Source organism: Myotis nattereri (genome assembly GCF_964212035.1).
Source record: "Myotis nattereri genome assembly, chromosome: 2".
Classification (NCBI taxonomy): domain Eukaryota; kingdom Metazoa; phylum Chordata; class Mammalia; order Chiroptera; family Vespertilionidae; genus Myotis; species Myotis nattereri.
Window position 1 is genome coordinate 181635320 of NC_138076.1, and position 27418 is coordinate 181662737.

The 27418-nt window shown below is 40.2% G+C and overlaps 3 protein-coding genes across 6 annotated transcripts in view; 2 read left to right on the forward strand and 1 right to left on the reverse strand.

The window, feature by feature from the left end:
- KRAS (KRAS proto-oncogene, GTPase) overlaps positions 1-7432 on the forward strand; it is a 39033-nt gene extending 31601 nt beyond the window's left edge. For 2 of the 3 annotated variants that reach the window (XM_081082327.1, XM_081082328.1), the window contains exon 5: positions 5932-7432. In XM_081082327.1, coding sequence (XP_080938453.1) covers positions 5932-6048 — 117 coding nt within the window. In that variant the 3' untranslated portion in view covers positions 6049-7432. Of the gene's footprint in view, positions 1-1018; positions 1143-5931 lie in introns of all 3 variants that reach the window. The other variant, XM_081082326.1, reaches the window with a different exon arrangement.
- A 3384-nt stretch (positions 7433-10816) lies between these two features.
- On the reverse strand, positions 10817-22628 carry ETFRF1 (electron transfer flavoprotein regulatory factor 1). 2 transcript variants are annotated; one of them, XM_081082330.1, is made up of 3 exons: positions 22585-22628; positions 12026-12108; positions 10817-11944 (listed from the first exon to the last, which is right to left on the reverse strand). In XM_081082330.1, the coding sequence occupies exons 2-3, from the start codon at positions 12074-12076 to the stop codon at positions 11723-11725; spliced, it is 273 nt and encodes a 90-aa protein (XP_080938456.1). In that variant the 5' UTR covers positions 12077-12108; positions 22585-22628; the 3' UTR covers positions 10817-11722. The 2 variants fall into 2 exon arrangements, with proteins under 2 accessions (XP_080938456.1, XP_080938455.1); XM_081082329.1 differs by having other exon boundaries at positions 22581-22610.
- A 63-nt stretch (positions 22629-22691) lies between these two features.
- DNAI7 (dynein axonemal intermediate chain 7) overlaps positions 22692-27418 on the forward strand; it is a 58513-nt gene continuing 53786 nt past the window's right edge. The window contains exons 1-2 of the mRNA XM_081082324.1: positions 22692-22862; positions 24462-24479. Coding sequence (XP_080938450.1) covers positions 22860-22862; positions 24462-24479 — 21 coding nt within the window. The 5' untranslated portion in view covers positions 22692-22859. The remainder of the gene's footprint in view (positions 22863-24461; positions 24480-27418) is intronic.

A 27418-nucleotide genomic window follows, 5' to 3' on the forward strand; every position in this document is an offset into this window, starting at 1 on the left:
AAGTTAATTTGCACTACATGTAGATGAATATTTGTGTGAGTTTCTCTTTTAGATGTAAACTTCTGCTTTGATGATATATTTTTCAGGACAAAGCAGCAGTACAGTTAACTAAACACTTTGTCCCACTTGGCTATTGCGTAATTTTCTGGACTGGAAAATATATTGTTGATCTCCATATATAATTTTGTTTATCGCCATAATTTTCTTCCCTTAGCCTTAAGCAGAGGTCCCTTTCTCTTATTTAGAATATTTGAATTAGAATGCTAGAAAGTATAAGGTCAGTATAACTGGATAATGTTCTAAAAATTATTTTTAAGACTTATAAAGATACAGAATGCACTGCTGCTGTTTTTTGTGTATCTTAAACAATTCGCAATGTTTAGAATTTAAATAATGTAGTTATCCATCCACAAAAGTCCCAGTTTCAGCTTCACTTGTCCATCCTAGAATTTCAATGGACAATGTTGTAATTGAAGATAGAACTCAAGATTCCAGTCTCTTGACCTGACTGTATTTTGAGGTGTGTGTGGGGTGGTTTCTTTTTTAAGAAAAACACAAAGGTTAAAATCCTTTTTGTACCACTTTTCTCCTCCCCATCTGGGTTGGAGTGGGAGAGGTGGGGGTCAGTGCTATATAAAACATTTTTTTTCCCTAAGTCAAAGAAATAATTTAAATCTAACTTTAGGTTTTGATTAATTCTGATTTAGTTTAGCAAACTAAAATGATTGCACTAATACCTGTACTTAAGTTTTTCAGAATCTCCCCTAGTTGCTAATTTGAATTTTCTAAAAAAAAAATCTAATCACATTACAAAACAAAACTGACTTTAAAGAACAAACCAGGATTCAAGCCATATTTTAAAATTGCATCCCCAGTTTTATTCAAGCAATCTGATGTCTGTTTTAAAAAGAAATTTTTAAGAAAAGCTCATAATTTCAAACTTCTTGCACATGGCTGTCCCAATAAATTACTATTACCAATGAAACAGACTTTAAAGAAGTTGTGTTTTACAATGCAGAGAGTGGAGGATGCTTTTTATACATTGGTGAGAGAGATCCGACAATACAGATTGAAAAAAATCAGCAAAGAAGAAAAGACTCCTGGCTGTGTGAAAATTAAAAAATGCATTATAATGTAATCTGGTAAGTTCAGCATATTAATTTTGGCAGAAAGTAGATGTCTTTTAAAAGTAACAAAGGAGCAACCACTTTAGGACTACCTAGTTGTGGGCTTTTAATTTGAAATATTAAAAGACACCTCACGGGAGGAGGGTAGAGGGGTGGATGAAAAATGTGAAGGGGAATGAGAGGTAAAAGAAGAAATTAAAAAAAAAAATTTTCTTGGAAGAATTCAAAGTAAAAAAATGTATCTTTTCTTGAAAAAAAAAGAACCCTGTGGTATGTTTCCATAATTAGTATATTGGAATTTTTAGTTTAATGGGTTTTAATTATAATTGAGGCAGTTTTGATGGCTATAGACTACATTTGTCACAGGGTCTAGGAAGAAAAAAGTAGAAGAAACTATATAGAGTTTATAATAAGGTTGAATGTCCCAGAAGGTAGAAGCCCTTTGCTAATAATTCTACTCAGTGGCATCAACATCTCTTTTCACCCAAGTTAGAAACTGGGAAGTCTTCAGGTGACTCCTGCCTCCTTCCTTTTACCCCCATTTGGAGACAACCACAAATTCCGATGATGTTACATTCTAACTTTTACCACATCATTAGTTCAGTCCCCTTTCATTTCCTGCTGGGACTGTTATAACCTCTTATATGGTTTACCTGTTGCTGTCTTCATTCATGGTGCAACCAGAGAGATACAGTGGGGCCTTGACTTATGAGTTTAATTCGTTCCGAGACCGAGCTCGTTAAGGAGCTCATTGACTCAAATTACTCTATTAACTCAATGCAAAAAATAGGCCAAGAGACAGCTGATATCTCAAAAAACTCGTTAGTCGGGACACTCGTAAGTCAAGGCCCCACTGTATACTTAAATATCACTCTTTTATTTTCAAATCCAGTCTCTGACTTCCTATTAACTATGGAATAAAATCTCAAATTTCATAACATCCTATATAATAAAAGGCTAATATGCAAATTGACCAAACAGCAGAACAACCGGTTGCTATGATGTGCACTGGCCACCAGGGGGCAGACAATCAGTGCAGGAGCTGCTCCCTGGTGGTAAGTGCACTCCCACAGGGGGATCACCACTCAGCTAGAAGCCGGGCGAGCGCAGCAGCAGTGGCGGGAGCCTCTCCTGTCTCCACGGCAGCACTAAGGATGTCCGACTGCCAGCGGGGAGCGGGCCTAAGCCGTCAGTCAGACATCCCCCGAGGGCTCTTGGACTGTGAGAGGGCACAGGCTGGGCTTAGGGACCCCCCTGAGTGCACCGGGCCTCTAGTGTTATATATGGCTCTTCACTCCTTCCTACCCCTAGCATTATCTCGAAAAACTCCTTGGAAATTACTTTGTCCTTATATAAATGAACACCATGTATTTTCTTACTGTCCCTTGAGTCTTAACTGTTGCTCTTGTTTGGAATACTAGTATTCTTATCCCCTAGTCTTATAAATTAGGTAGTACTTTTTTGTGATTCTGTAATCTGTCTTCTAAGAATCTTTCTTTAAACCTTTAAACTAAGCATAATGCCCTTCCTGTGTATTCCCAGTATCCTTTCTTACATGCTTACCATATTACTTGAAATAACCTTTTATATTTGGTTCCTGTCCAGTAGAATCTTAGCCAGAATCACATTTTTTTTTTCATTTTTACATGTCCATGCCTAATGAGGTTCCTGTTGAATTTTATTGTGTGTGATTTTTCAATTTCCTTTCTAAATCCATATTAGATTGGTCTTGCTCAGAAAACCTATGACTCAATAGATGCCATAAATTTTATGCCAAAGCTTTATTTAGATTTTGATATATATTGTTTGTAATATATAATGTTCCGTGAGAACATGAAATAAAACTATAGGATATCATTTATTGTGCTGATTAAACTAAAGGTAGGTAGTCTTTATTATATAAATTTGAGGTCAGAAATAATGTAGCTCTCAAAAGTATGAAATATACATCTGAATAGTAGATTCCATACCAGAATATATCGTGTGTTCTAGTACTAATGTAAATTCAGAAGAAGAAATAAAGCATGCCTGACATTAATTTTTATTGAGATTTATGAACTCTTGATATTTTTAGTATCATTATCTAAAGCAGTATCATAATTTGGAAGGTGTGATAAAATTGAACATTGCAGTGCAATTTGAAAAGTCAAACTTTTTAAATTACAGTAGCCATGAGCTCGATATAAATGATTAAGTATAATTTTCTATTTTAATTTTTTATTTTCTCCTATTATCTTACTATTAGGTGATTTTTAAAGTAGAACTATTTGGAATAAAATAAATTTTGTGCTTTAAATCTTTATTTAAAAAAGGTGGAATCATACTTTTCTAAAGTTTCTCTTTGTGCAAACTGTTTTCATTGACTATGTAGTGTGAATATCAAATAATTGTTGGGCATGATGAATTTAATTCATGTCTTTTCAGTGGACACAGATAGCATTTATGTAAAGAAAAAAGTGTATTTGTAATATTTAACATTTTAAATAAGAATATTTTTATAAAACTTGATAAATAGGTACAAATTAGTTTTTCTTAGTCCTAAAATAGATGAGTTTAAATAAAATAATTACTGGATACTACTTTTGTCATATATGTGTGTATGAGAATAAACTAGTTTCCATATGAAAAAAGGCATTTACTGCTCTGTTTTGATTAATTGTAACATTTCCCTAATCATTGAAATTATTTTAGTAAGATTGCCTAGTAAGGAGGGTTCTGTGCGATGTGAACCTAAAATATTTGTCAGAATCTTAAAAGAAGGTAATGTTAACAGATTAGGTTTTCATTGTATCCTAAATACTTGTGTGTTGTTTTCAACTTAGATTGTGTTTTTTTATATCCATCTTGTGATTTTTTATTGCATCTACTTCACCAGTTTAGTACCATTGACATTTTTCTTCATTATAAAAGTTGAAATGGAGTAGATTATTTATGGAATTGTGATCAAAGAGCATTTACGAAAGTTAAGTGAGGTGGATTAGATCCTCTTTTAAGTATTCCATTTTAAGGGTTTATTTTCATAAATTAGTCAAGGGTTGGTGAGCTATAAAATTATTCTTTACTATATCATTGGAAATTTTTTGCTTTTTATTTAAGGAGATTAGCATGAAGGTTTATATATATATTAGGCCTTGATTGTATTGCTTGATAAATTGTCTATTACTTTTCCTCACTACTTTGGATGAAACAAAAGCATATGTTATATCAATAATGATTTCAGAAAGTGGGGAGCATTCAATGAGTACAGCTTGGAGGCTTTCTTGGAGAGCTTGTTTATTCACTAGTGTTCATATCAGTAATGCTGGTTTTTCTTACTATTTGTTTAAATGTGAGTAATCCTCTCATTACCACTCTGTATTCACTTAAAAGATATTGGTGATCCTTCTCTGAATTTTAGATTTGTTGTGAAAATTAGATAAGTGAAACTTGAAGAAAATGTCCTGATTTAATTTTGCTGTTATTTTGAAATACTAATTTTGGAAGATTTTAGTAATACAATAAAGGAGAAATCATATCACTTAAATTTTAAATTATTTTTAGGATAACAACAAATGTGTTTATATGAATATCAACAGAGGTGGTTAAAATGAGTAAAAACCTAATGTTCATTGTTTTTAAGGTGACTTGATTTATATAACTTTAATTGTTGGGTATTTGTTTCTAAGATTCCCTCTAGTGTCCAAGCTAAAAAGTATCATTATATTAACAGGCTTTTAAAAATAGTACTACTCAGTTGAACAGATTTAAAAATATATAGAAGATAATATTTTTTCTTTAATTTTATTTTGCTTTTATATTTAATTTGCTCTAATCGGTACATGACAAGAATTGACTATGTATAGATCTTGTATAATTTCAGTATTGCAGTTAAAAACTGTCCTGCTGCTATATTCAGAGTGCCACTTTTCATGTAATGAATTATTAGATTGAAAATTATTCTGACCTAAAATCACTTTCCACCATTACTGATTTTGGTACATTGCTTTGATCACAAATAGATGTCAGCCAAAATAACCAAATGTATATTTTTTTGAAGATACAGCATTTGGCTTTCTATGGCAAATTTTTGAATACCTAATATACCAAATAGAAACCAAATAAGTAAAATAGAATATTCTTTAAATTGGTAAATTATACCCCTATTTAAATGATTTCGCTCCTTTTCCATAAATTAGAGTATTACATTTTTCAAAGTAGTGTGTGTGTTGGGTCACTTTAAATTTCTTCCTTACATGATTAAGTAATAATTGAAACTAATGCCTTACTACAGTATATATTTTAAAACTGAAAGTATATTCAAATACTGTTTACTTCTCAGTAATTATCTAAATCTAACAGATTTAAACAAATATTGAACCAGAGCTCAAATATTACTGTGAATAATTATGAAAATATTATATACTTGCAGGCTTAATATTTAACATCTAGACACTCAGGGATAATTAAGCGTAAACACATTTTCAACACACGTACACATTTGGATTTTGGTTACCAAGGTGTGCTGATACGTAAAAATTAGTAGCAAATTAAGTTCTGGGAAAAAGCATTTGTGAAGCTTATGTAGGATTCTATGCCTTTGCTTTTCATTTCCTTTTGTTAAAATCAGTGTTTCCATTTATAACATTGACAAAATATCTATGAAGAAGACATTAAAAGAATGTTAAAGGTCTGATAAATACTCATTTGCCTATAGGTGTCCTCTCTCTCAGTATTAATGTTTTCATTAGTGATACACCTTTCCTGTTATCTGTACACCTCAAACCATCATATATATTCACATTGTAATACTTGTTTTATATTTCAGGGTGTTGATGATGCCTTCTATACATTAGTTCGAGAAATTCGAAAACATAAAGAAAAGATGAGCAAAGATGGTAAAAAGAAGAAAAAGAAGTCAAAGACAAAGTGTATAATTATGTAAATACAATTTGTACTTTTTTCTTAAGGTATACTTAAGTGATAATTTTGTATATTACACTAAATTATTAGCATTTTGTTTAACTTTAGCATTACCTAACTTTTTTTTTCTGCTCCATTCAAACTATTAGCTTTTATCTTGAATGCTTATTTTAAAATGACAGTGGAAACTTTTTTTTCTCTAAGTGCCAGTATTCCCTGAGTTTTGGTTTTTGAACTAGCAATGCCTGTGAAAAAGAAACTGAATACCTAAGATTTCTTTCTTGGGGTTTTTGGTGCATGCAGTTGATTACTTCCTATTTTTCTTACCAATTGTGAACTTCAATGTGAAACAAATTAATGAAGCTTTTAAACCCTCCCTATTCTGTGTTTTAACTAGTCACCTACATGGATTAATTACTAATTTTAACTTCAATTGAGATTTCATGATTGGTTTTGCCAGAACATTAAGGGAACACGAATTTCTGAGCTTCCTATAGATAGATTCATCTTGTAGCCATCATGTCCTGTAGTTTCAGTTGCCGTTACTTAATGTAAATGTACACTGTTCACAAAGGCTTTCTTCCTCTTTCACTGCTATTTGTCATAGTCATGTTCCCAAAAATAATATATTTTTTCTATAAAAGGGGAAAAAAGGAAAAAAAGACAAGGCAATGGAAAATATTAAAAGGCTATTTACTTTCCACATTAGATAAACTCCTATAATACTCTTAATAGCTTTTCCTGTTAATGCAGACCCAGTATGTAATGAGGATTCTAGCAACCATTTGGGGGTATATTTACATGCTACTAAATTTTTGTAATAATTTTAAAAAATTTTAACGTGTATAAAAATTCTCGTAGGAATTAAATGTAGTCTCCCTGTGTCAGAGTGCTCTTTCCTACCATAACTTTCAATAAACCTTTTCTTGAACTTCAGTCTTTAAAAATAATTTTAATTCTGGTAGTGATATTAAAGATTATTTGAGTCAGTTAGAGTAGGTGTTAAAGAGACCAAGTTGAAGTCCAGGCCCTGTGTGAACCCCTGAGCTCCATTGTGAGTTTCACAGTATGGAGTGCATCCCTATGGTCTCCCTGTGTTGTCAAGCATTGGTTGGTCAAAAAATGGGGACTGGAAGAGATGTGGCTAGCTCAGCAAGATACGTTCTCACTATGTGGTGGTTCTGCTGACAGATCAGGAACATAACTTAAAAATAACAACAGAACTTAAATTATATGTATATATTTTAGATGAGGTTTTGGGGATGGGGCAAAATTTTAACTTTTTTAAATAATGAAGGGAAAAAGTTTCAAAGTCTCTAGTATTGTCTAGTTCTCTTAACATGCTAAAGTAACATTTCATAAACACTTTACAAGTCTGGTCCATTTTTGTTTAAAGAATAAGGTTTAAAAATAGATAAATTAACAAAATGATTCTTTCAGTGCATTTAAAATGTTGCTTATTTTAAGATATTTAAAGTGAGATGGTACATTTAAAGCAAGAGGTGAAAATATCATTGGACTAGGAGGAAGGTGACTTAGATTTTGGTGTCTTACAACTTTGATTTTGGGCAGATCACTTATCATTTCTTCATGTTAAAATAACTCATCTCAAGGCCATAGCTAGCCTTACAATTATGTGATTTACATTCAGTTTACATAAAAATATACCTGTTTGTCAATCTTGGCATAATTTTTACCTGTGTTATTATCTTCAATACCAGTTTTAGGCAATTATGCAAGAGGTGAAGTTCATTTTTGAATATCCTTTCTCCATAGTCAAGACTTCTCCTCCCATATTAGTGTCATCTTGCCTGCCTACCCTTCTATATGGCCAATGACTTGATGCTTTTAATATATCTAATTCCCCCTAACCTCAAGATTTATTGCTGTTTTGGGTATCTCCTTGAAGGTTTCAGATCAAGTCACATCAGAATGCCTTACATCTTATTTGCTCAAGCTCAACATAATCTGACAGATACTACAGTGGAATTTGACCTAATGGCTAATTTTTGAGGTGGTTGTAGCAATTTAATCTTTAACCTTTGAATATCATGTTTGCTGACTGGTCCATTAGTGACTATGTAGGAATTTTCATACCTGCTATGAGTAGACAGAACCCTATCCAATGGAAGAAGAATTTAATAAAGGTAGTGCTGAAAGAATTCCTTAGATAATCTGTAATTAGGACTGTGCTGAAAGAATTCCTTAGATAATTTATCATTAGGATTAACTCTGGTAACAGTGACACATTGCATTGTTTTAATAACTAAAATCTTACAGTGAAAAATACTTCAAAATTTAATTTATAAAGCTTTTTAACGTGGTTCATTTATTCAACATATTTGAGTGCCTTCTAAATGCCAGGCACTACACAAGGCACCGAGGATATTATGGTAAAAGGGACATAATCTTTATGCTAAAGTAGTCTTTATATTCTAGAGTGGTTTGTAATCTTTGTAAGGCGTTTGGCACATGACCCAGAAATAACCATGCATATTTTAGTTTTGTAGGGAAGGGAGTCGATCTCTTGAAATTTCTTTCATTTTTGGAATAATTATTTTGCTCTGATTCCAGTGTAACTGTTTAATCAAGCTACTTTATATAAATCATTTTTCATTGTTTTAAAGGAGTAAGCTTGATTATATATTTTTATTTGGCATAATTGTGTGACTCTATTGGGACAATTATAGTATACATTAAGTTGTATGTAATAATATTAAAATCCCCAAGTGTGTAATATTCTGGTTGGTCTCTTAGTGTAAGTAATTAAAATAGACTTTAAAATTAATAATGAATTCTGAAATAGTTATGTTTATTTAAGGACGATTAAACATATGCCTGAACTAATGGACAGAAAAGGACATTTCTGTGTAAAAATCATTATGATTTCTGGAATGGTTTGCTAAACTAAGGTTCATGGAATATTATCTAGGTGGAGTGTTAAGACATATAGAACCTCCTCTTGTTTCTACCCAAGATAAAGAAATGGCCATGCTTCAAGAATAGTAGTGCATAATTGAGTGAGGGGATTTTTTAGGACTCTTGAATTTTTGATGTAGCTGTGAAATTTTTTTTTAATGCAGTGGTAATTATCCTTTATTATCTAAATTTAGAATAAATTGACACAGGTTTGTTTTCATAGAGATTTTAAAAGAGGAAAGATGATCCTAGAAGTAACATAAATGTTATCTAATTATTACAGACTTAAGATAAAGTTGAAGTTGAAAAAATGCTAAATTATAGTCTTAAGACATAAACATGTTTGTGGAAGAATGTATCAGAAGTATATAGTAAAATTTGAATGAATATTCCCAATTGGGAATTCTAGGCTCTATTTTAACTGAGTCACACTGCATAGGAATTTAGAACCTAACTTTTATAGGTTATCAAAACCTTTGCCACCATCGCACAATTTTGTCCTAATATATAAAGAAATCTTGTGAGGCATGTTAAGTTGCAGTTTGCATAAGTTCATCTCATTTGTATTCCAGTTACTGTTTTTTCTTCTAGCCATTTTTCTACACATTGTTTTTGTAGGTAAGAAAAGCTATCATTTACATTTGTCCAAAAGTAATACTTTCATGGTAATTATATATTGCTGATTTTTAAGAACCTAGCAGTTACTATAAAACTGAATTTAATAACTTCTCTGTTAATATTGGGTAGCATGAAATCTGCTTTGATAAATTGAACAGCATACAACTGGTAGCTGCAAATTCCTTCAGAAAATGAAATTATTTCTTTCTAAAGGTATATTCTTAACCAGTTCTTAAAATATAGTGATAACTAGATTAATACTTATTTTAGTTTAATAGTTTTAAGTGCCTGTTTGGGATGAAGCTAGGTAATTTAGATGAATTTAGGGAAAACAAAATTATTACCTGCAGAAATGTCAGTTACAGAGATCGCCCCTCCCCATAGAGTTAAATGGGTAATGTAATGTTTTATCCAAAAGTTTCCAGTTCCACTGTCTTGTGTTTTCATGTTGAAAATACTTTTGCATTTTTCCTTTGAGTGCCAATTTCTTACTAGTACTATTTCTTAATGTAACATGTTTACCTGGAATGTATTTTAACTATTTTTGTATAGTGTAAACTGAAACATGCACATTTTGTACATTGTGCTTTTCTTGTGGGACATACGCAGTGTGATCCAGTTGTTTTCCATCATTCGTTTGCGCTGACCTAGGAATGTTGGTCATATCAAACATTACATTTAAAAATGACCACTCTTTTAATTAAAATTAACTTTTAAATGTTTATAGGAGTATGTGCTGTGAAGTGATCTGAAACTTGTAATATTTTTGTCATGAACTGTACTGCTCCTAATTATTGTAATGTAATAAAAATAGTTATGATGGCTATGCTAGTGTGTATTTTTAAAAAATATATATATTTTTATTGATTTCAGAGGAAAGGAGAGGGAGATATAGAAACATCAATGATGAGAGAGAATCATTGATTAGCTGCCTCTTGCACGCCCCCTACTGGGGATCAAGCCCACAACCCGGGCATGTGCCCTTGTCCAGAATCGAACCTGGGACCCTTCAGTCTTCAGGCTGACGATCTATCCACTGAACCAAACCAGCTAGGGCTAGTGTATTTCTTAACAGAAATTTGAAACATTTGCCCAACAATTGATATGGGATTGGAATAGTTCATAAGTCACAGATACTATAGTGTTTTAGTAAATCTTTTTTTGCAGCTTATAAGTTAGAAATATTTATGAAAGGTGCTGTGAACATTTTGTAAGGTGTGTTTGCTTAAGACCATCTTAGGTTTTTTACAATATATTTTTTATTGATTTCAGAGAGGAAGGGAGAGAGATAGAAACATCAATGATGAGAGAATCATTGATTGGCTGCCCCCTGCACACCCAGTACTGGGGATCGAGCCCGCAACCTGACCCTTGGCCAAAATCGAACCTGGAACCCTTCAGTCCGCAGGCCAACGTTCTATCCACTGAGCCCATCTTAGTTTTAATTCCATTGCCATGTTAACTCATTTATAAGTAGATGAAAACAGATCTACCTTTATGACAAAAAAATAACTTCATCACTTTTTATCAAAGAAGGTAATTGATACACAACAGGTGATTTATTTTAAGGTCCAAAGGAAGCTAGAAGCAAAATAATGGAGATATTGAATAGGTATGTATGTAATGCCAATCACTGGCAAGCTATTTCAAGTACAGAAGTAATCTTTATATGTATTATTTCTATATCTGCACTAAAATCATGACCAGGTGCTATTTGTTTTGTAGTGAACCTTGCTAATATACCAGATGAGGTAAAAAATAAGGTATTCCTTCAAAAATTAAAGACAATAAATGTAAAAGACATTATTTTGCCTAGTTTCATGTGAATTAAATAGCATTGTCAGTTAAATGGAAAAATGGGCTAAGCATAATTGGCAAAAATCTATTAAGTTACAATTGTTTTAAGTACATTATTTTTCATTTGAAATTAGGTACTCATTAATCTATAATTTGTAGTTGGCAACGTTATGTTAGTATAAAATTGTGCATTAAGGGTTGCTGATAAAACAGTATAAATATAAGTTAACCCTGTTTTAGCTCAGTTAAGGCAGCTTAAGTATTTTTTATATGTCATGTATATGTTGCCATTTTAAGTTAGAATTATTTTTATATTTATACATAAACAGCTGGCACTGGTTTTAGTGAAATTATAGTAATGATCAGTTAGTGTCTTTGGTATCTGAATAATAGCGCTGTTTCATAGCTCTGTATTTCCTAAGGAAATATAAGGCTTCTAGCTCTTTCATTACAAATTCACCCCGTGCAATCAGTTCTCTGATCTTCTCTGGGTCCTTCACATCTTTGTTTTTAAGGAAAACATTCTTCAGACGCCTTTTAAAATAGTCTGCTCCTTTTGGATAGTCTCGTCCAAGGTACAGCAGCTTAAAAAAGAAAGATTATATATTTCTAAACATTCCATGTCTAGGAACAACATTTATAAAGTTGGCAACGTAATTACTTACATTTTTATAAAGATTCAGTACTTCTCCTCTTAAAGAATTGGCCATTTTCATTTATGGAAAATATCCACTTATATATAGCATACCTAAAGAAAAAGAAAGTTTGTGGGGTTTTTTTTTTGTTGTTTTTTTTCCCAAATAACTGTATTGTAGTAAAAATGAAGAAAAACAGATTTTACATGGTGGAAAAATGCTTTTTTTTTTTTTAACCCAATTAATATTTTGAGCATTTTTATGTTTCAGGCAATGGGATATACCTATGAACATTGGTCAGATAAGATACCTGCTTTCACAGAACTAACATCTCCTGGGGGAGACATAAAAAAACAAGATAATTATGAATTTTGACAAGTCCCATGAGGGAAATAGGATAATGAGAGAAAATGAATTGTCAAATATGTAGGTATACCTCCTTTTAATACCACAGTAGAATGAATTAGAACTAGATTGGAATGCCAGCTTTATAATGTTGTATAGGTTACTTAACCTTTCTGAGCCTCAATTTCCTTATCATCCAAAGGAAAATTGTATTTTTTCTGCTCTCAAGGCAAGGCCAGATCTGTTTGGAGGACATTGAGAAGAGGCCTGGTCAAATGTAGAAGGGTGCTATCCTAAGAAAGGCCAAAAAGTAGGAGAAACTTGCTGTGTGAGTTGAGCAGGCTCATAATTAATGGTAGATGGGCAATAAGATTGGTGGTAAAGAGGCGAAATGAACAACTCATAAGGGGTTACATGAGCAGGCAACATCTAATGGGATAGATGATATCTCATGTATAATTGGTTAATGAACCAGAATATCCTAAACAGACAATAATTCCCAATACTTGTTATAATTGTGGGGATCCTATCTAATAAAAGAGAAAAATGGTAATTAGCTGTACATCCGCTACCCTTCCCATTGCCTAATCAGGGCAATATGCAAATTAACTGCCAGCCAAGATGGCGGCCAGCAGCCAGGCAGCTTGAAGCTAACATGAGGCTTGCTTGCTTCACTGACGGAGGACTCCAACGTTCCCCGCCTGCCTTGCCGGCCTCTGAGCTTGCAGTTTGAAATATTGTTACAAATATGGAAGCTAAACAAAACTCCAGAAACCTGCTTTCAGCCCGCCGGGATCTCAGAGGTGGAGTTGATACAGTGTTTCGATTATAGAACCCAAACAAACCAGATACCTGCTTTCAGCAGCAGAGGCCTCAGAGCTGGAGCCAGAGCTAAAGCTGGCCCAGAATAAAAAAAAAGAAAAGAAAAAAAGGAGCAGTTGGGAGCTTCAGTCACCCACCAGCCTGAAAACAGCCCTCAGCCCCTCACCCAGACTGGCCAGGCACCCCAGTGGGGACCCCCACACTGAAGGGTGTGTGACCAGCTGCCATCATCCCCTCACCCAGGCTGGCCAGGCACCCAAACGGGACCACCACCCTGAAGGGTGTGTGACCAGCTGCAAACAGCCATCATCCCCTCATCCAGGCTGGCCAGGCACCCCAGTGGGGACCCCCACCCTGATCCAGGACACCCTTCAGGGCAAACCAGCCAGCCCCCACCCGCGCACCAGGCCTCTATCCTATGTAGTAAAAGGGTAATATGCCTCCCAGCACCGGGATCAGCGGAGCCGAGAGGCCTCCCGGCACCAGGATCAGTGTGACAGGGCAGCGCCCAAACCCCCTGATCGCCCTGCGGCTCTGTGTGACAGTGGGCGGGGCCACAACCTCCCTATCTGCCCTGCTGTGTTCATGACAGGGGAAGGTGCCCCAACCCCCTGATCAGCCCTGCTCTGTACCTGATAGGGGGGAGCTCCCCAACCCCCTGATCGCCCTGCAGCTCTGTGTGTGACAGGGTGCGGCGCCCCAACCCCCCGCCCCCCCGGGCCCTGCTCTGTGTGTGACGGGGTAGAGCCATAACTTCCCCATCGGCCCTGCCCTGAGTGTGACAGTGGCGGCGCCCCAAGCCCCTGATTGGCCCTGCTCTGTGGGTGATAGAGGGCGGCGCCCCAACCCCCTCCCCCCCCACGGGCCCCACTCTGTGTGTGATGGGGTAGAGCCATCACCTCCCCATTGGCCCTGCCCTGATTGTGACAGTGGCAGTGCTCCAACCCCCTGATCGGCCCTGCTCTGTGGGTGACAGGGGGCGGTGCCCCAACTCCCCTATCAGGCCTACTCTGTGAGTGACAGGGGGGAGCTCCCCAAACCCCTGATCGGCCCTGCTCTGTGCGTGACAGGGTATGGAGCCCCAACCCCCTGATGGGCCCTGCTCTGTGAGTGACAGGGGGCAGCGCCCCAACCCCCTGATTGATCCTGCTCTGTGCGTGACGGGGTGGCGCCGCAACCTCCCAATCAACCCTGCCTTGAGTGTGACAGGGCGGTGCCCCAACCCCCCAATCAGCCCTACCCTGAGCGTGACTGAGGGTGGCATCGCAACCTCCTGATCTGCCCTGCTCTGTGCATGACGGGGTGGTGGCCCAACTCCCCAATCGGCCCTGCTCTGAGCCCGACCAGGGGCTGCACCTAGGGATTGGGCCTGCCCTCTGCCACCCGGGAGCGGGCCTAAGCCAGTAGGTCGTTATCTCCCGAGGGGTCCCAGACTGCGAGAGGGTACAGGCCGGGCTGAGGAACCCCCCCCCCCCCCCAGTGCACAAATTTTTGTGCACCAGGCTTCTAGTTAAATAATAGAATTCCTAACATAAGTAGGCCCAAAGTAAATGTTAATGTCAGTTATTAACCTCCTCTAAAATTCTGTAATTCCAATTTTCCCAATGACCTATGAAAACAGTCCCTCATTAACAATTTTTATTTTGAAACTAGACCTTCCCCCAGCTGCTGGCACCAGCTTCCCTGTGGCACCTGGGATCCAGGTGTCCCTCTGGCTGCCGGCAGGCACCCGGAACCTGGGCTTTGTCCGGAAGGACATCCGGTCTAATTCGCATATTACACTTTTATTATTATAGATGAGACCCAGTGCATGAATTCGTGCACGGGTTGGGTCCAGCTGGCCCAGCCCCAATTGGCGGATCCGGGCCGGGCCTGTCAGGAGGAGGAGATGGCAGGAGGTTGGCCAGTGGGCCCCGCCCCTGATGGGGGGACCAATTGGTGGTGGGGTCAGCCATAGGGAAGGGCCGTGGGCAGTGGGCGGGCTGGCTTCGCCCCTGATTGGTGTGTGGGGGGGGGTGATCAGAGGTGGAGCTGGCTGGGGGGAGGGGCTGTGGGCCGAATGGGGTGGTGGGGGCTGACCAGGGATGGGGCCAGCCATGGAGAGGGGCTGTGGGCGGTGGGCCAGCCGGCCCCACCCCCGAATGGGCTGGGAGGGGCAATCAGGGACCAGTGGCATGGGGGAGGGGCCATGTGTGGTTGGCCAGCTAGCCCTGCCCCTAATTGGAGATGGGAGGCTGATCAGGGGCAGAGCTGGCCAAGGGGAGGGGCCATGGGCCAAGTGGGGTGGTGAGGGACCATCGGGGCGGGACTGGGTGGGGGGAGGGGCTACAGGAGGTTGGCTGGTAGGCCCCACCCCCTATTGGGGTGGGGAGAAACCAGGGGCGGGGCCGGTGGGGGGGCTTTGGTCAGCCAGCCTCACTCCCAGATCCACCTGATTCGCTGGATGAAGTGGGCATCACAGTTGTTCCAGTGTTCTGGTTACTGGCTTTTTATATAGATACTAGAGGCCCGGTGCATGAATTTGTGCATGGATGAGGTCCCATGACCTGGCTGGAGATTGAAGTCAATTGGGGGGGCCCACCGGCCAGGGACCCTGGAAAGTTGGTCAGCCGGCCCCCCCAATCAGGGCCTATCAGGGGGGCCAGCCAGCATCAGGGAGAGGCCATGGGAGGTTGGCTGTGGGAGTGCACTGACCACCAGAGGGCAGCTCCTGCGTTGAGCGTCTGCCCCCTGGTGGTCAGTGTGCATCATTGCAACTGGTCGACCAGTCATTCCGGTCATTCGGTTGTAACGGTCACTTAAGCTTTTATATATATAGATAGACTATTGGCCTGGTGCACAAAATTCGTGCACAGGGGGAGTTGTCCTTTAGCCTGGCCTGCACCATCTCCAATCTGGGACCCCTCGGGGGATGTCCTACTGCCGGCAGTTGGACATCCCTCTCGCAATCCGGGACTGATGGCTTCTAACTGCTCTTCTGCCTGCCTGCCTGATCACCCCTAACCACTCTTCCTGCTGGCCTGATCAACCCCAACAGCCCCTCCCCACCAGCCTGATCACCCCTAACTGCCCACCCCTGCCAGACTGATTGCCCCCAACTGCCCCCTCCCCCCCGCCAGCCTGCTTCCCCCAAATTCCCCCCCATCAGCCTGCTTGCCCCCAACTGCAGCCCCCCTGCCAGCCTGCTCACCCCCAACTGTCCCATCACCCCCCTGCCAGCGTGCGTGCCCCCAACTGCCCCCCCACTGGCCTGCTTGCCCCCACCAGCCCCCCCGCCACCCCGCTGGCCTGCTCGCCCCCATCTGCCCCCCCTGCCGGCCTGCTCACCCCCAACTGCACCCCCCTGTTGGCCTGCATGTCCCCAACTGCTCCCCCTGCTGGCCTGCTTGCATCCAACTGCCCTCCCCTGCCAGCCTGATTGCCCCTAACCGCCTCTATCTCGGCCCCGCCATCATGGCATTGTCCAGAAGGTCTCCGGTCTAATTAGCATATTACTCTTTTATTAGTATAGATGATTTCAACCTTGCAGGAAAGTTGCAACACACTACAAATATTTTTTCCAGAACTATTTGAGAAGTTACTAACATGCTGTTCCATCAGCCTGAATACTTTGCATAGCCATCCAATAGAAATAGAAGAGGCACTTAGGTAATTTTACATTTTTTAGTAGTACATATTATAAAATAAAATCATTTAATAACATTCTTTATATTTAAAATATTATTTCAATGTATTACACTAGCTATATTTTAAGGGCTTACAGGTACCCAGGACTTAGTTGCTACCACACTGGACAGCACAGCTTTAGAGTGTATTGTCCATGAATAAGGACACTTCCTACAGAACAATACAATGATTGGCATCAGGAAGTTAACACTGCTCTATTACTCCCATTTGATCAACAACCCCTTCATGTTCTGGCACTTGTCCTAAAGATGCCCTTATTGCACTAGGTGCCCAGTGCACGAATCTGTGCACCTTAAAAGGAACTGGGCCACAAGTCTGTGGTGGGCACAGGGGTGGGTTTTGGCCCATCCACGCCCCTACCCAGCCCCTCCCACCACAGTCCCTGGTCCCCTGTCTGCTGTCAGCCCCGCTCCCACCACCACCGCTCTCATGCACCAGCTCCGCTCGCACCTGCTGACGGTACAGAGTGACTGGGGTCGGTGCCAGCTGTGGGGGCGACTGGTGGCTGCTGCTCTGATTGCCCCACAGGAGCAGGGGGAGGCGGAGAAGCCCTCAGGGGCTATCGGGCTGACAGCTGCTGCTCGCATCCGTTGACGGTGCTGAGTGATCGGGATCAGCACCAGGCGCCAGCAGCAGGTGCGAGCGGCGGCTCCAGCACTGGCTGTGGGTGCGAGCGGGGCCAGTGCCAGCAGTAGGTGCGAGCGGCGGCTCCGGCACCGGCAGCGAGTGTGAGCGGGGCCGTTGCCAGCAGCGGGTGCGAGAGGCGGCTGCCGGCCCTAATCACCTCTCAGGAACAGGAGGAGGTGAAGAAGCCGTGAGGGGTTATCAGGGCTGGCAGCTGCCACTCGTACCTGCTTATGGTGCTGAGCAATTGGGGCCAGCACTGGCAGTGCAAGCGGTGGCTCTGGCGCTGGCAGTGGGTGCGAACAGGGCCAGTGCCAGCAGCAGGTTGAGCACTGGGCGGGACCACAGCGCACGGGAGCAAAGAATTTTCAGTAACTACCAGAGGCTCATCCTGATGACAGCGACTGACCCCCCGCCTTGGTCTGGCACCCCTGCTCACCTCCATCATCCCGCCGCGGCTGACGCCCACCATGTTCCACGCTCAGCTGCCTGCTGCCGATTCCTGCCATGTTCTGTGCATGCCCCCTTGTGGTCAGCACACGTCATAGCGACTGGTTGTTTGGTTGTTCAGTTGTTCAGCTCTTTGGTCTATTTGCATATTAGGGTTTTATATATATAGATAACAAAAAGATCGAATCCAAGATTACACATTGCCCATGTATTTTGTAGAATGTGTCTCATTGTGATGTTAACTCATGGCTAGATTAAGGTTATGTAGTTTGGGCAAACATAGTACAGACATGTTGGTTTGTTCATTTTATTGTATCTTATCAGGTGGACACAGTTCCAATTTGTTTATTATGATTGATGTTAATTTTGATCACTAGATTAAGGTTTGGATTATCTGTAAAGTTACTCCCACTGGTTTGAAGTTAGTAAGCATTTTGTGAGAAGTACTTTGAGATTACATATACATATTCCTGAAAAACCTTTCATGTTGCAAAAACATTAAAAATAACAGGGTTTTGGAGGGAAATAGGTTTGGGACAGACAACTCAAATCCTATGCAACTAAACAACTAATAAACAGAAACTGGTACTTGGAGAGTTAATTTGGATCACCTGAGTTTCCCTGAGCCTAGCTGGCGACTCACAGAGATGTTTAAACTGCTAAAAATAACAGAGTTGGGGGCTGGAGACGAAGAAAGGATCAAAAGAGGCAGGAGGAAGTCTTTGGGGATGATGGATATTTATCATGATTGTGGTGATGATTTCATAAGTTTATGTATATGTTTGGTTTATCAAATTGTATTTATATTTTAAATAAATGTAGTTTATTCTATCTCAATTATACCTCAGTAAAACTTTTTAAATGCTAAAAGTAGGGTTGGTAGAAATTGAGGTCCACATGGAAGTAGAGAGCTATACAGCGGTCGCCAACTGGTGGTCCGTGAGGTCCGAAAGGTTCGCGACAGCTGGTTTAAGGAAACCTTTGGACTTGACACTTAGTGGTCAGAGTAGGTGGTCCAGTCTGCCACCAATCAATAGTTGCATACAGTGGAGTATGCTTCTCTGGAGAAGGAGCCCTGAGTGTAAGCACCTGTTTAAAAATTTTAAAAAATATACCTGAACAACTCCTGCTGATAGTAGAGCAACTAAGTGAAGACTTTCATTTTATGCTGAAGTTCATAAATCACATAGGAACCAACATTACTTCCATGTTAAAACTTGTATAATCCCCTTCTTTACTAGTTCATGAACTAATTCACGTAACAAGCATACAATGTAACAAAACAATTTCTTTTCCTTTGAGTTCATTAATGTTAGTTTACTCTCAATTTCTGTTGTTTTCCTTCAAGTTGCCCCCCCCCCCCTTGCTTTTGCTGCATCACTTCTGAGCTTTCCTCCAAAGACTGGTAACATTTTCTGGCTATTATTAGAAGTAAAAGGCCAAAAAATGCATTTTAGAATATCTGCATACATGGTTGCAACTTACTTTGACCTTTACCTAGGGAGGATTTGAGTGGGCCCTTTATTGGGGAACCGCTCATGTCGATCTTAGATCTTTCCTCTTGGGCTGGTCAGATTCCCCAAAGAAGTATCTTCCAATCTTCTGAGGATTTGCCTATTCAGTATTAACAGGGGCCTTGCATTCAGTACTATGTATGCCCACATTCACTTCATATCTTTTCACTGTAGTTCTCGTGTACTTAGTATGCCTAAAGACACCCCAGTTCAGATTTTGTCCATAAATAAACCTCCAGTCTTCTATGGGAGGGAGAGGGCACAGTCACTTGGAGTTGTTTCTCACATAGCTTTCAGTTAATCCTCTTTGCTTCATTTTTCACTTCCAATTCCAATGGCCCTGTTCCAGTGCCTTTTGAGAATGATGCAGTATAAATGGAGCTCTTCTGGTGTGCTAAGTAAGTCAGTCACCTGTTCCGCAGCTTCAAAGTCTTATTGTCATCTCCCCTCTCTAATTTTTCCAATTTATTTTTATGGCCCTTTTAATGAAAATTTAGTGGAGTTTTGGAAGGGAGTGAAATTAGATGGGTGTATATAACCCGCTATATCAATACCTAATTTCATTTAAAAAAATGTTTCTTGTTTGGCTGAGAACCATTTTCCAATGTGGTTTAACCTTATTGAAGAATGACTCTTAAAACCATGTGCTTTTAAAATAATTCTAAATTCAATCTACATAGGTATAATTTCAAACTGCAAATGATTGCCTGTTTTATTCCTGGGAAAGAGCATAGTTATATTTAATTCACAATCTGTAAATCTGTGAAAGCTTTTAGAGATATGGCTTAAATTGTCCTTTTTAGCTGTTGTTCTTTTTATAAATTAGTAAAGGATTTTCCCAGCAAAAAAAGTAGCTGATATGACTAAGGTAAATTTTCCCCATTCTTTGCTATGTTAATTTAAACAGATTAAGGCAGTGTATCTTTATTATTGTACACTGACGTTCAGGCATTTACATGTATTTTAGTTTTTGGGAAAAATTGGTCTCCCTGGGTTTGCAATTGGTGCACAGTTTAAGTGCAGCAGGGACCTGGGACTGCTCCTTAACCTTGCAGCAAGTATGGTGGTTTCTGTTCTTTGTAAAGAGCCAGATGAGTGAGGGATGAAAAGAAGTCCCCCTTTATTCTGAGAATGCAGATGTGCGTAGTAGGCAAAGGCTGGGGGTAACAATCCCCGCTGACAGCTTTTCTAGTGACTGGGCTAAGAAGCTAAGACTTAATCATTAACTCCAGTCCTGGGTTAAGTAAGAATTGTCATTTTACTGGGGATTATGGCACTCAAAGCTGTTGTTAATCACGCTTCCCCATACAGTTCAGATGGCAATAAGAGCTGAAAGAAAGCTGGCAAAGAGGGCAATGCAATCTTATTATTTATTGGGCTCTGGTAGACTTGACTCAAATAGACAAAGCACGTATCCCCAAAGTAGTTAAACCTAAAAAGCTTCCCACGAAAACCTTATTCCAACACAACTGCCAGCACTGAAGGCTCTGTAATCAGGGAGGTCGGTGGCAAGAGATGTTGCTCCCAAAGGCTGGCATCCAGCTTGGTCTAGCCAGTGGTCGGCAAACTCATTAGTCAGCAGAGCCAAACAGCAACAGTACAACGATTGAAATTTCTTTTGAGAGCCACATTTTTTAAACTTAAACTATATAGGTAGGTACATTGTTATTAACTTAATTAGGGTACTCCTAAGGCTTAGGAAGAGCCACACTCAAGGGGCCAAAGAGCCGCATGTGGCTCGTGAGCCGCAGTTTGCCGACCACGGGTCTAGTCCGACCTAGAAGCCAGATGATATGAGTGGGTTGAAAGGAGACGGTTATGTATGTTCACAACGGGTAGGCATTCCGCCTGTCTGAAGGAAAGAGGAACACTTCCTGACTCTTACGCAGCTTGCAAGAGAAGTACTGGAGGAGAACCAAGCTCACTGGCATAAGCTCTTACAGCGCGGTGACCCCTAGAACACAGTCCAGCTTGTCCTGTCACATCCATAGCAATTCCTGGGGGCGGGGGGAAGGGGGGGAGGGAGGTTGGTAAGAGTGAGAGTTTGAGCAAGTCCTCTCCCTGGAGGCCCACCCTTCTAAGGTAATTTGGAATTATCACCTCCTTTCTCCAATCAGTCCTAGTTGAGTGGACTGAGGTTTTGTACCATAAAAAGTCTTTTGGTTGAAAAACAATTTAAAACAAAAGCTTACTTCCATTCCAAACGGCTTCAGAAGTAGACAAAGTCAACATTTATATGTTCATCTTACTACCGGGAATTTGGAGGGGGATGTCAACCATTCCACAACCTGGATTTCTCTTACAAGGAGGAGAACACTGTAACCCACAAAGACTAGCTCAGTAATATTTATGAATACATTTAATCAGTGACGTTCGTCTGGAGGCCAACGTTGGTCAAGTTACGCAAGCCTGCCCAGAGTATTATAAAATTAGAATTCAGAGATGAGAAATGGTGTCAACAATTTTAAAGTATTTCATACCATGTTATGCTAAAACAGGGTTTGGGGTCCTGCTTTGGAAGGCACTTAATTTCTTATATCACTTAATTCTAGTTTTCTGTGGGTCTGAGTTGTCAGTGTCTCTTCATGTGGGGAGGAGTCACATTCTGAAGGTTGTGCTAGTGTTATCACAATTTCTGACCTTGGGCAAATAACGTAATGGCCCTGGCTGGGCTTCAGCGACCTTCATCTGTAAGAAATAACTTCACCCAGGAATTCAGATCCTTCCCAGTGCTTGTTTACAGCGGCTCTTAGAAAAAAACGACACACACCTTGCACGGGAAATAAACAGAACCAGGTGCAGGGAGAAGAATCCGAAGGTCATGCATTTAAAAATAACCAAGCCACTCGGGGCCAAGCCACCTCTTGTCTAAATGGCCGCACCCCGCTGGCCTAAGCTGTGGGGACCCGGGCAGCTGGGCAGCAGCCGGCCTGGGTAGCTGGGGTGGCCCCTGTCCTCCTGGAGGCCCTGACACACATTCGCCCAGCACGCTCCGGGGACAGAGGGAGGGGGGAGACCCGCAACGGCGGCGGCGCTCGGACACTTTCCCACGCCCGCAGCACATCCTCGCCCGGAGCGTAACTTCCCCGCCTCCAGACCCCAGGTCCGCAAAGCACAAGGAAGCACCCGGCAGCTGCACTCACGCACTTTCCGGCGCGCCGCAGCCGTAAAGCTTCGCACCGCTTCCACTGTGCGTCGGTCACCCACGCAGCGCCGAGGGCGTGCGGGCGAGCTGTCACGGAGGGGGCGGGGCGCCGCCCGGAAGGACGCAGCGCGACTGCGCGGACCGTGCGGCCGAAAGCGCCGTTTCCCTGGGGCGTCAGTGGGCGGGGCTTGTCGTCCTGACAACCCCAGAGCGTTTAGTCCGCACAGCTCGGCTTCCCCTCTTGCAGACGCACCGCGGAGGTCGTGCTTCCCTGAGCATGGTGAGCGGGGATGCGGGGGAACCAGGCGAAGGGGCGAGCACTGATTCTTCTTCCCGGGTGTTCAGTGATGATAAGAACCCTACTTACGTTCGAGGGGAGCAGGTCGGCTTAGGAAAGAACCCCTAGCGCTGTTGGGGAACGGCCTCCTCTCCATCCGTGGTCTTCCCGTCCGTCATCCGCGGACAGCTCAGAGGGGGCCCTAATCTCACACTGTTGCATGGTTTAAAACGTGGCCTCAGCCGAGTGAACATACTGATGTTTGACTCAAGGTGCGCAGCCTGCCCTGAATTTATTAGGAGAAAGCCTCTCGTTGTTGTGTCTTTCCCTACACTCCTTAGCTGTCTTCTCCAAGAACAGAGGCCAACATATAGCAATGAGATAATATCTTTACCCATTTTTCTTACATGTGCTTTCCGTCTTCTATGACTGAAATCAGAGGAAGTGGGAATGTAATTAGTTAATTATTTAAAAATTATCGGAAAATGTAAAGTTCATTCTTTGTACTTATGCCCTCTGAACTTTGGGCACTACTCGCTAACTGATGCTCTTACGATTTGCAGGGAGGTGAGGATATGTGTTTATCCCAAACCTGCTTCACATTAAAAGCACTAGTGAGGGATGACAATTTGCCCATCTTTAAAATATGGCTACTTGAGGGCAGGGGCAATGCTATTTATATAGTCTGCTGTATAGTACTTATTTCAAAATGAAAGTAGGCTGTTGATAGCAAATATGATAATAAAAATGGAGCCCGTTTGCAAAAGTTATGTGAGAGCGTATTCCTCTTTATATCATCTCCAGCATTTTAGAGTGTCTTGTGTATAAATCATTAATAAATGTGCACTTTTCAAGAATGTATAATCTTCTTTGTGCCATTTTTAACATTTATATTTTATACTGTGATAATCTTATGGCTTGAACCAGTAATTTGCCCTGTGTAAGTGTTCACATATGGAAAGTTTATAATCTTATAGTCATGTGATCTCCTACAAATTCCTTACCAGAAATCTAATGGACACATGGGCCTGATCAGGAAATTACAAATAGTGTAACAGAAAAATACAAAAATTATTTATTGAAATACTTTTCTTTCCAAAATAATTTCCACATATTGCTGAATTCTGATTCTCTTTCTTATAAAAGCAATCATTTCACAGAAAGATTTTTCTATGAGATCATTCCTACACTTTCAAACTGGAATTAGTATCAACACTCAATGACTTACTGTTCTTTGGAACCCTTTAAACTAGTTCCTTTCTGACTGGTACTCTGGTTAGTGATAGGGCATTTGATTAAACATGGATCATTGAATGATTGTATTAAGAAAGAGTGTAAAATTTACTTAAAAAAGATGCTTCAGCAAGTGAACTATTTTAGTTTTTCCTAGACTTGCTTCTAGTCTTGTCTGAATTCTTTTTTAAAAGACTTTTGAGGTAATTTTAGATGTACAAAAAAGTTGCAAAGATGGTACAGAGACTTCCCTGATATTCTTTACCCAGCTTTTCCTAATTTTAGCATGTTACATAATCAGGGCACTTTTGTTAAAAGTATTTGATATTTCAAAAAATTTATCAATTCTTTTCTTTTTCCAAATTTTAGAGTACCAAAGCAAAGAAGGTAGGTAGAAATTTTCTCATCACAGTTTTATAATTACTGGCATTGTACAAACAGAATATTAAAACATTTTTAGTTAGTTTTCTTATAGTTTATAGAATTTGGTAAGCTTACTTTGTAGACATTAATGCTGTTTAAATCATGAGGTTAATCCATTCATCACTTCACATAATTACCATTGTGTGTGTGTGTGTGTGTGTGTGTGTGTGTGTGTGTGTCTGTGTGGGTGGTAAGAACATTTGAGATCTACTGCCTTGGCAGCTTTCAAGTATACAATACAGTGTTATTAACTATAGTCACCACATTAGATCCCCAGAACTTACTCATTTCATAACTGAAATTTATACCCACTGACCAGCATCTGCCCATTTCCTCCATCCCTCTACCTCTGGCAATCACCAATTTACTCTCTGTTTCTATGAGTTTGGCTTTTTTAGATTTTACATCTAAGTGAGATCATACAGTTTCTCTGATTTAATTCACATAACATAATGCCCTCAAGGTTTATCCATATTAATGCAAATAGCAAGATTTTGTTCTTTTTTATGGCTGAATAATATTCTATTGTATATTTTCTTTTTCCTTATCTAGTCATCTGTGGATAGACACTTAGATGGTTTCATGTCTTGGGTATTTTGAATAATGTTGCAATGAACATGGGGATGCAGGTATCTCTTCAAGAAAGTGATTTCATTACATAAAATTTACATTCTATCTGGGGATGGGAGGTGATGAAATAATATAAACCTATACAATAAAAGGCTAATATGCAAATCAACGGAATGGTGGAACGACTGGTTGCTATGATGCGCACTGACCACCAGGGGGCAGATGCTCAATGCAGGAGCTGCCCCCTGGTGGTCAGTGCACTCCCACAGGGAGAACACTGCTCAGCCAGAAGCTGAGCTCATGGCTGGCGAGCGCAGTGGTGGTGGCAGGAACCTCTCCCATCACCGAGGCAGCACTAAGGATGTCCAACTGATGGCTTAGGCCTACTCCCTGCAAGAGGCTCCCGGACTGCCAGAGGGAACAGGTCAAGCTGAGGGCCTCCACCCACCCCCGTGAGTGCATGAATTTCATGCACCAGCCCTCTAGTTTTAAATAACTTGGAATATGCAGAAAACCAAGGAAGGTTGCAGTGAGAAATGTGTGGTAGAGGATAGTGCTGTTACATATAGGGTGATTAAGGAAGTGAAATTTGAGAAGAGACCTGTATGAAGTAAGAAAGTCAATAATTAGCTGGCATATGACCAATTTAGACTGAAGAAAACAGTTATTGCGAAGTTGGCAGTGACCTTGTGAGAATACCGAGTGGTTAGAATAGAGTGAGAGAGGTAGAAAGTGAAAGATAAAATATGGGGTGTGGTGGAGGAGATAACAGGAGACAGTTCATGGCCAAGTAGACCAAGATGAGATGTTTGGGTTTTTATTCTTAGGGTAATGGATAGCCCGAGAAAGTTGTAAACTGAAGAGTGACATGATATGATTTACATTTTTTAAAGGGTCAGTGGAAAATTCACTCTAGGGAAGCAAGAGTACAAGTAGGAGGACGAGTTGGGAAGCTGTTGCAGCAGTCTAGATCCAAGTCTTCGCACTGAAATAAATCAAATTCTAGAAGTAAAGAGGACCCTTAGAGATACACAAAGGCTTTCTAGGGAGACAATGACACAGAGAACTTTATGGATATCAATTTCCAGATAATCAACTTCCATATTGATCTTTTCCTGGGGAAAATATACAGTTTCAAAGTCCTGCCTTTTGCTATTACACTCTCCCCTTTCACAATTACCCTTTGCTTTTCAAAACAAAGGCATATCTCTCAACCATTCTAATCTTACCCTCAGGCTTGGGCAATGAAACTAATGGATGATCCAAAACATTTATTCTGGCAAACCTTTCTTTAGTCATGGCACCAAGGACTTCTTGTTTTGTCTTGTAAGTGCTGAAATGTGGCATTAGAAGTTTTGACATATTCTGTATTTCTTATATATTGTAGTGTGGAGTGATGGGACTGGTAATAATTTTTGTTTAGTGACATCACCCATATTGTCAAACAATGATGCACAAAAAAACTATCACAATGTAATTCATTAATAAAACATCTAAACTCCAAAAATAACAATTTTTAAAAATAATTCTTCATTGTTGAAAGTATTACATATGTTGTCCTTTCCTCCCCCATTGACCTCCTCCAGCCCGCCCCCGCCCCCGAACCCAGGCCTTTAGCACCCTATTGTCTGTGTCCATGGGTTATGCATATATGCATACTAGGTCTCAAAAATAACAGTTTTTTTAATGAAAAAAGATCGAATATCAGTAAGCATGTAAATGAGCTTAATAGTTTTACATAGACCTTAAAGTCGTTTTTGAAACTTCATACAACTTGAATTAGTGTTACTCATTTCAAAAGCTAGGAAATTGTACAGGACTATAGAAAAGGTTAGACTATCAGGTGCACTGTTGAAAGATCCACCACTGCCTTTACATCAATATGTTGTTTTTTTCCCCCAAAACCACTGCACTTCATAGAATACATGAAATAGCAGAAGACTTTAAGTAGATTGTAGGAGAAAATTGCCTTACAGATTGATGAATACATAGATGATTCCTGTCATTCCAGTTAATTTATAATTGCTCTCCCAGTGAAGAAAATATTAAGAAATGTTGATATTTGAATTATTTTTAGGAATACAACTTGTGAAGAGACTTTACAGAGCTTGGTTTATTTTTATTAGAATTCATTTTATTTGAATAGACTGAGAATAGTAACGAAAAACCTTCAGGTATGGAACTGTACTTTAAATCCTATTGTAATTTAGGACTACAATATTCACAAATAAGCTTTGTTTGCCTAAAATTTTGTTGTGTATTACGAGTGACAGAATGACCAGATCTCCAGACTGATTAAAATATGGAGAGCCTTTATTGACTGGCCAGTGTCC

Bases quoted from the DNA above. Each gene is read 5' to 3' on its own strand.
- ETFRF1 (XM_081082330.1), bottom strand. From the start codon at position 12,076: ATGAAAATGGCCAATTCTTTAAGAGGAGAAGTACTGAATCTTTATAAA. The intron at 11,945-12,025 runs GTAAGTAATTAC...TTCTTTTTTAAG, and splicing joins TACTGAATCTTTATAAAAAT to CTGCTGTACCTTGGACGAGA.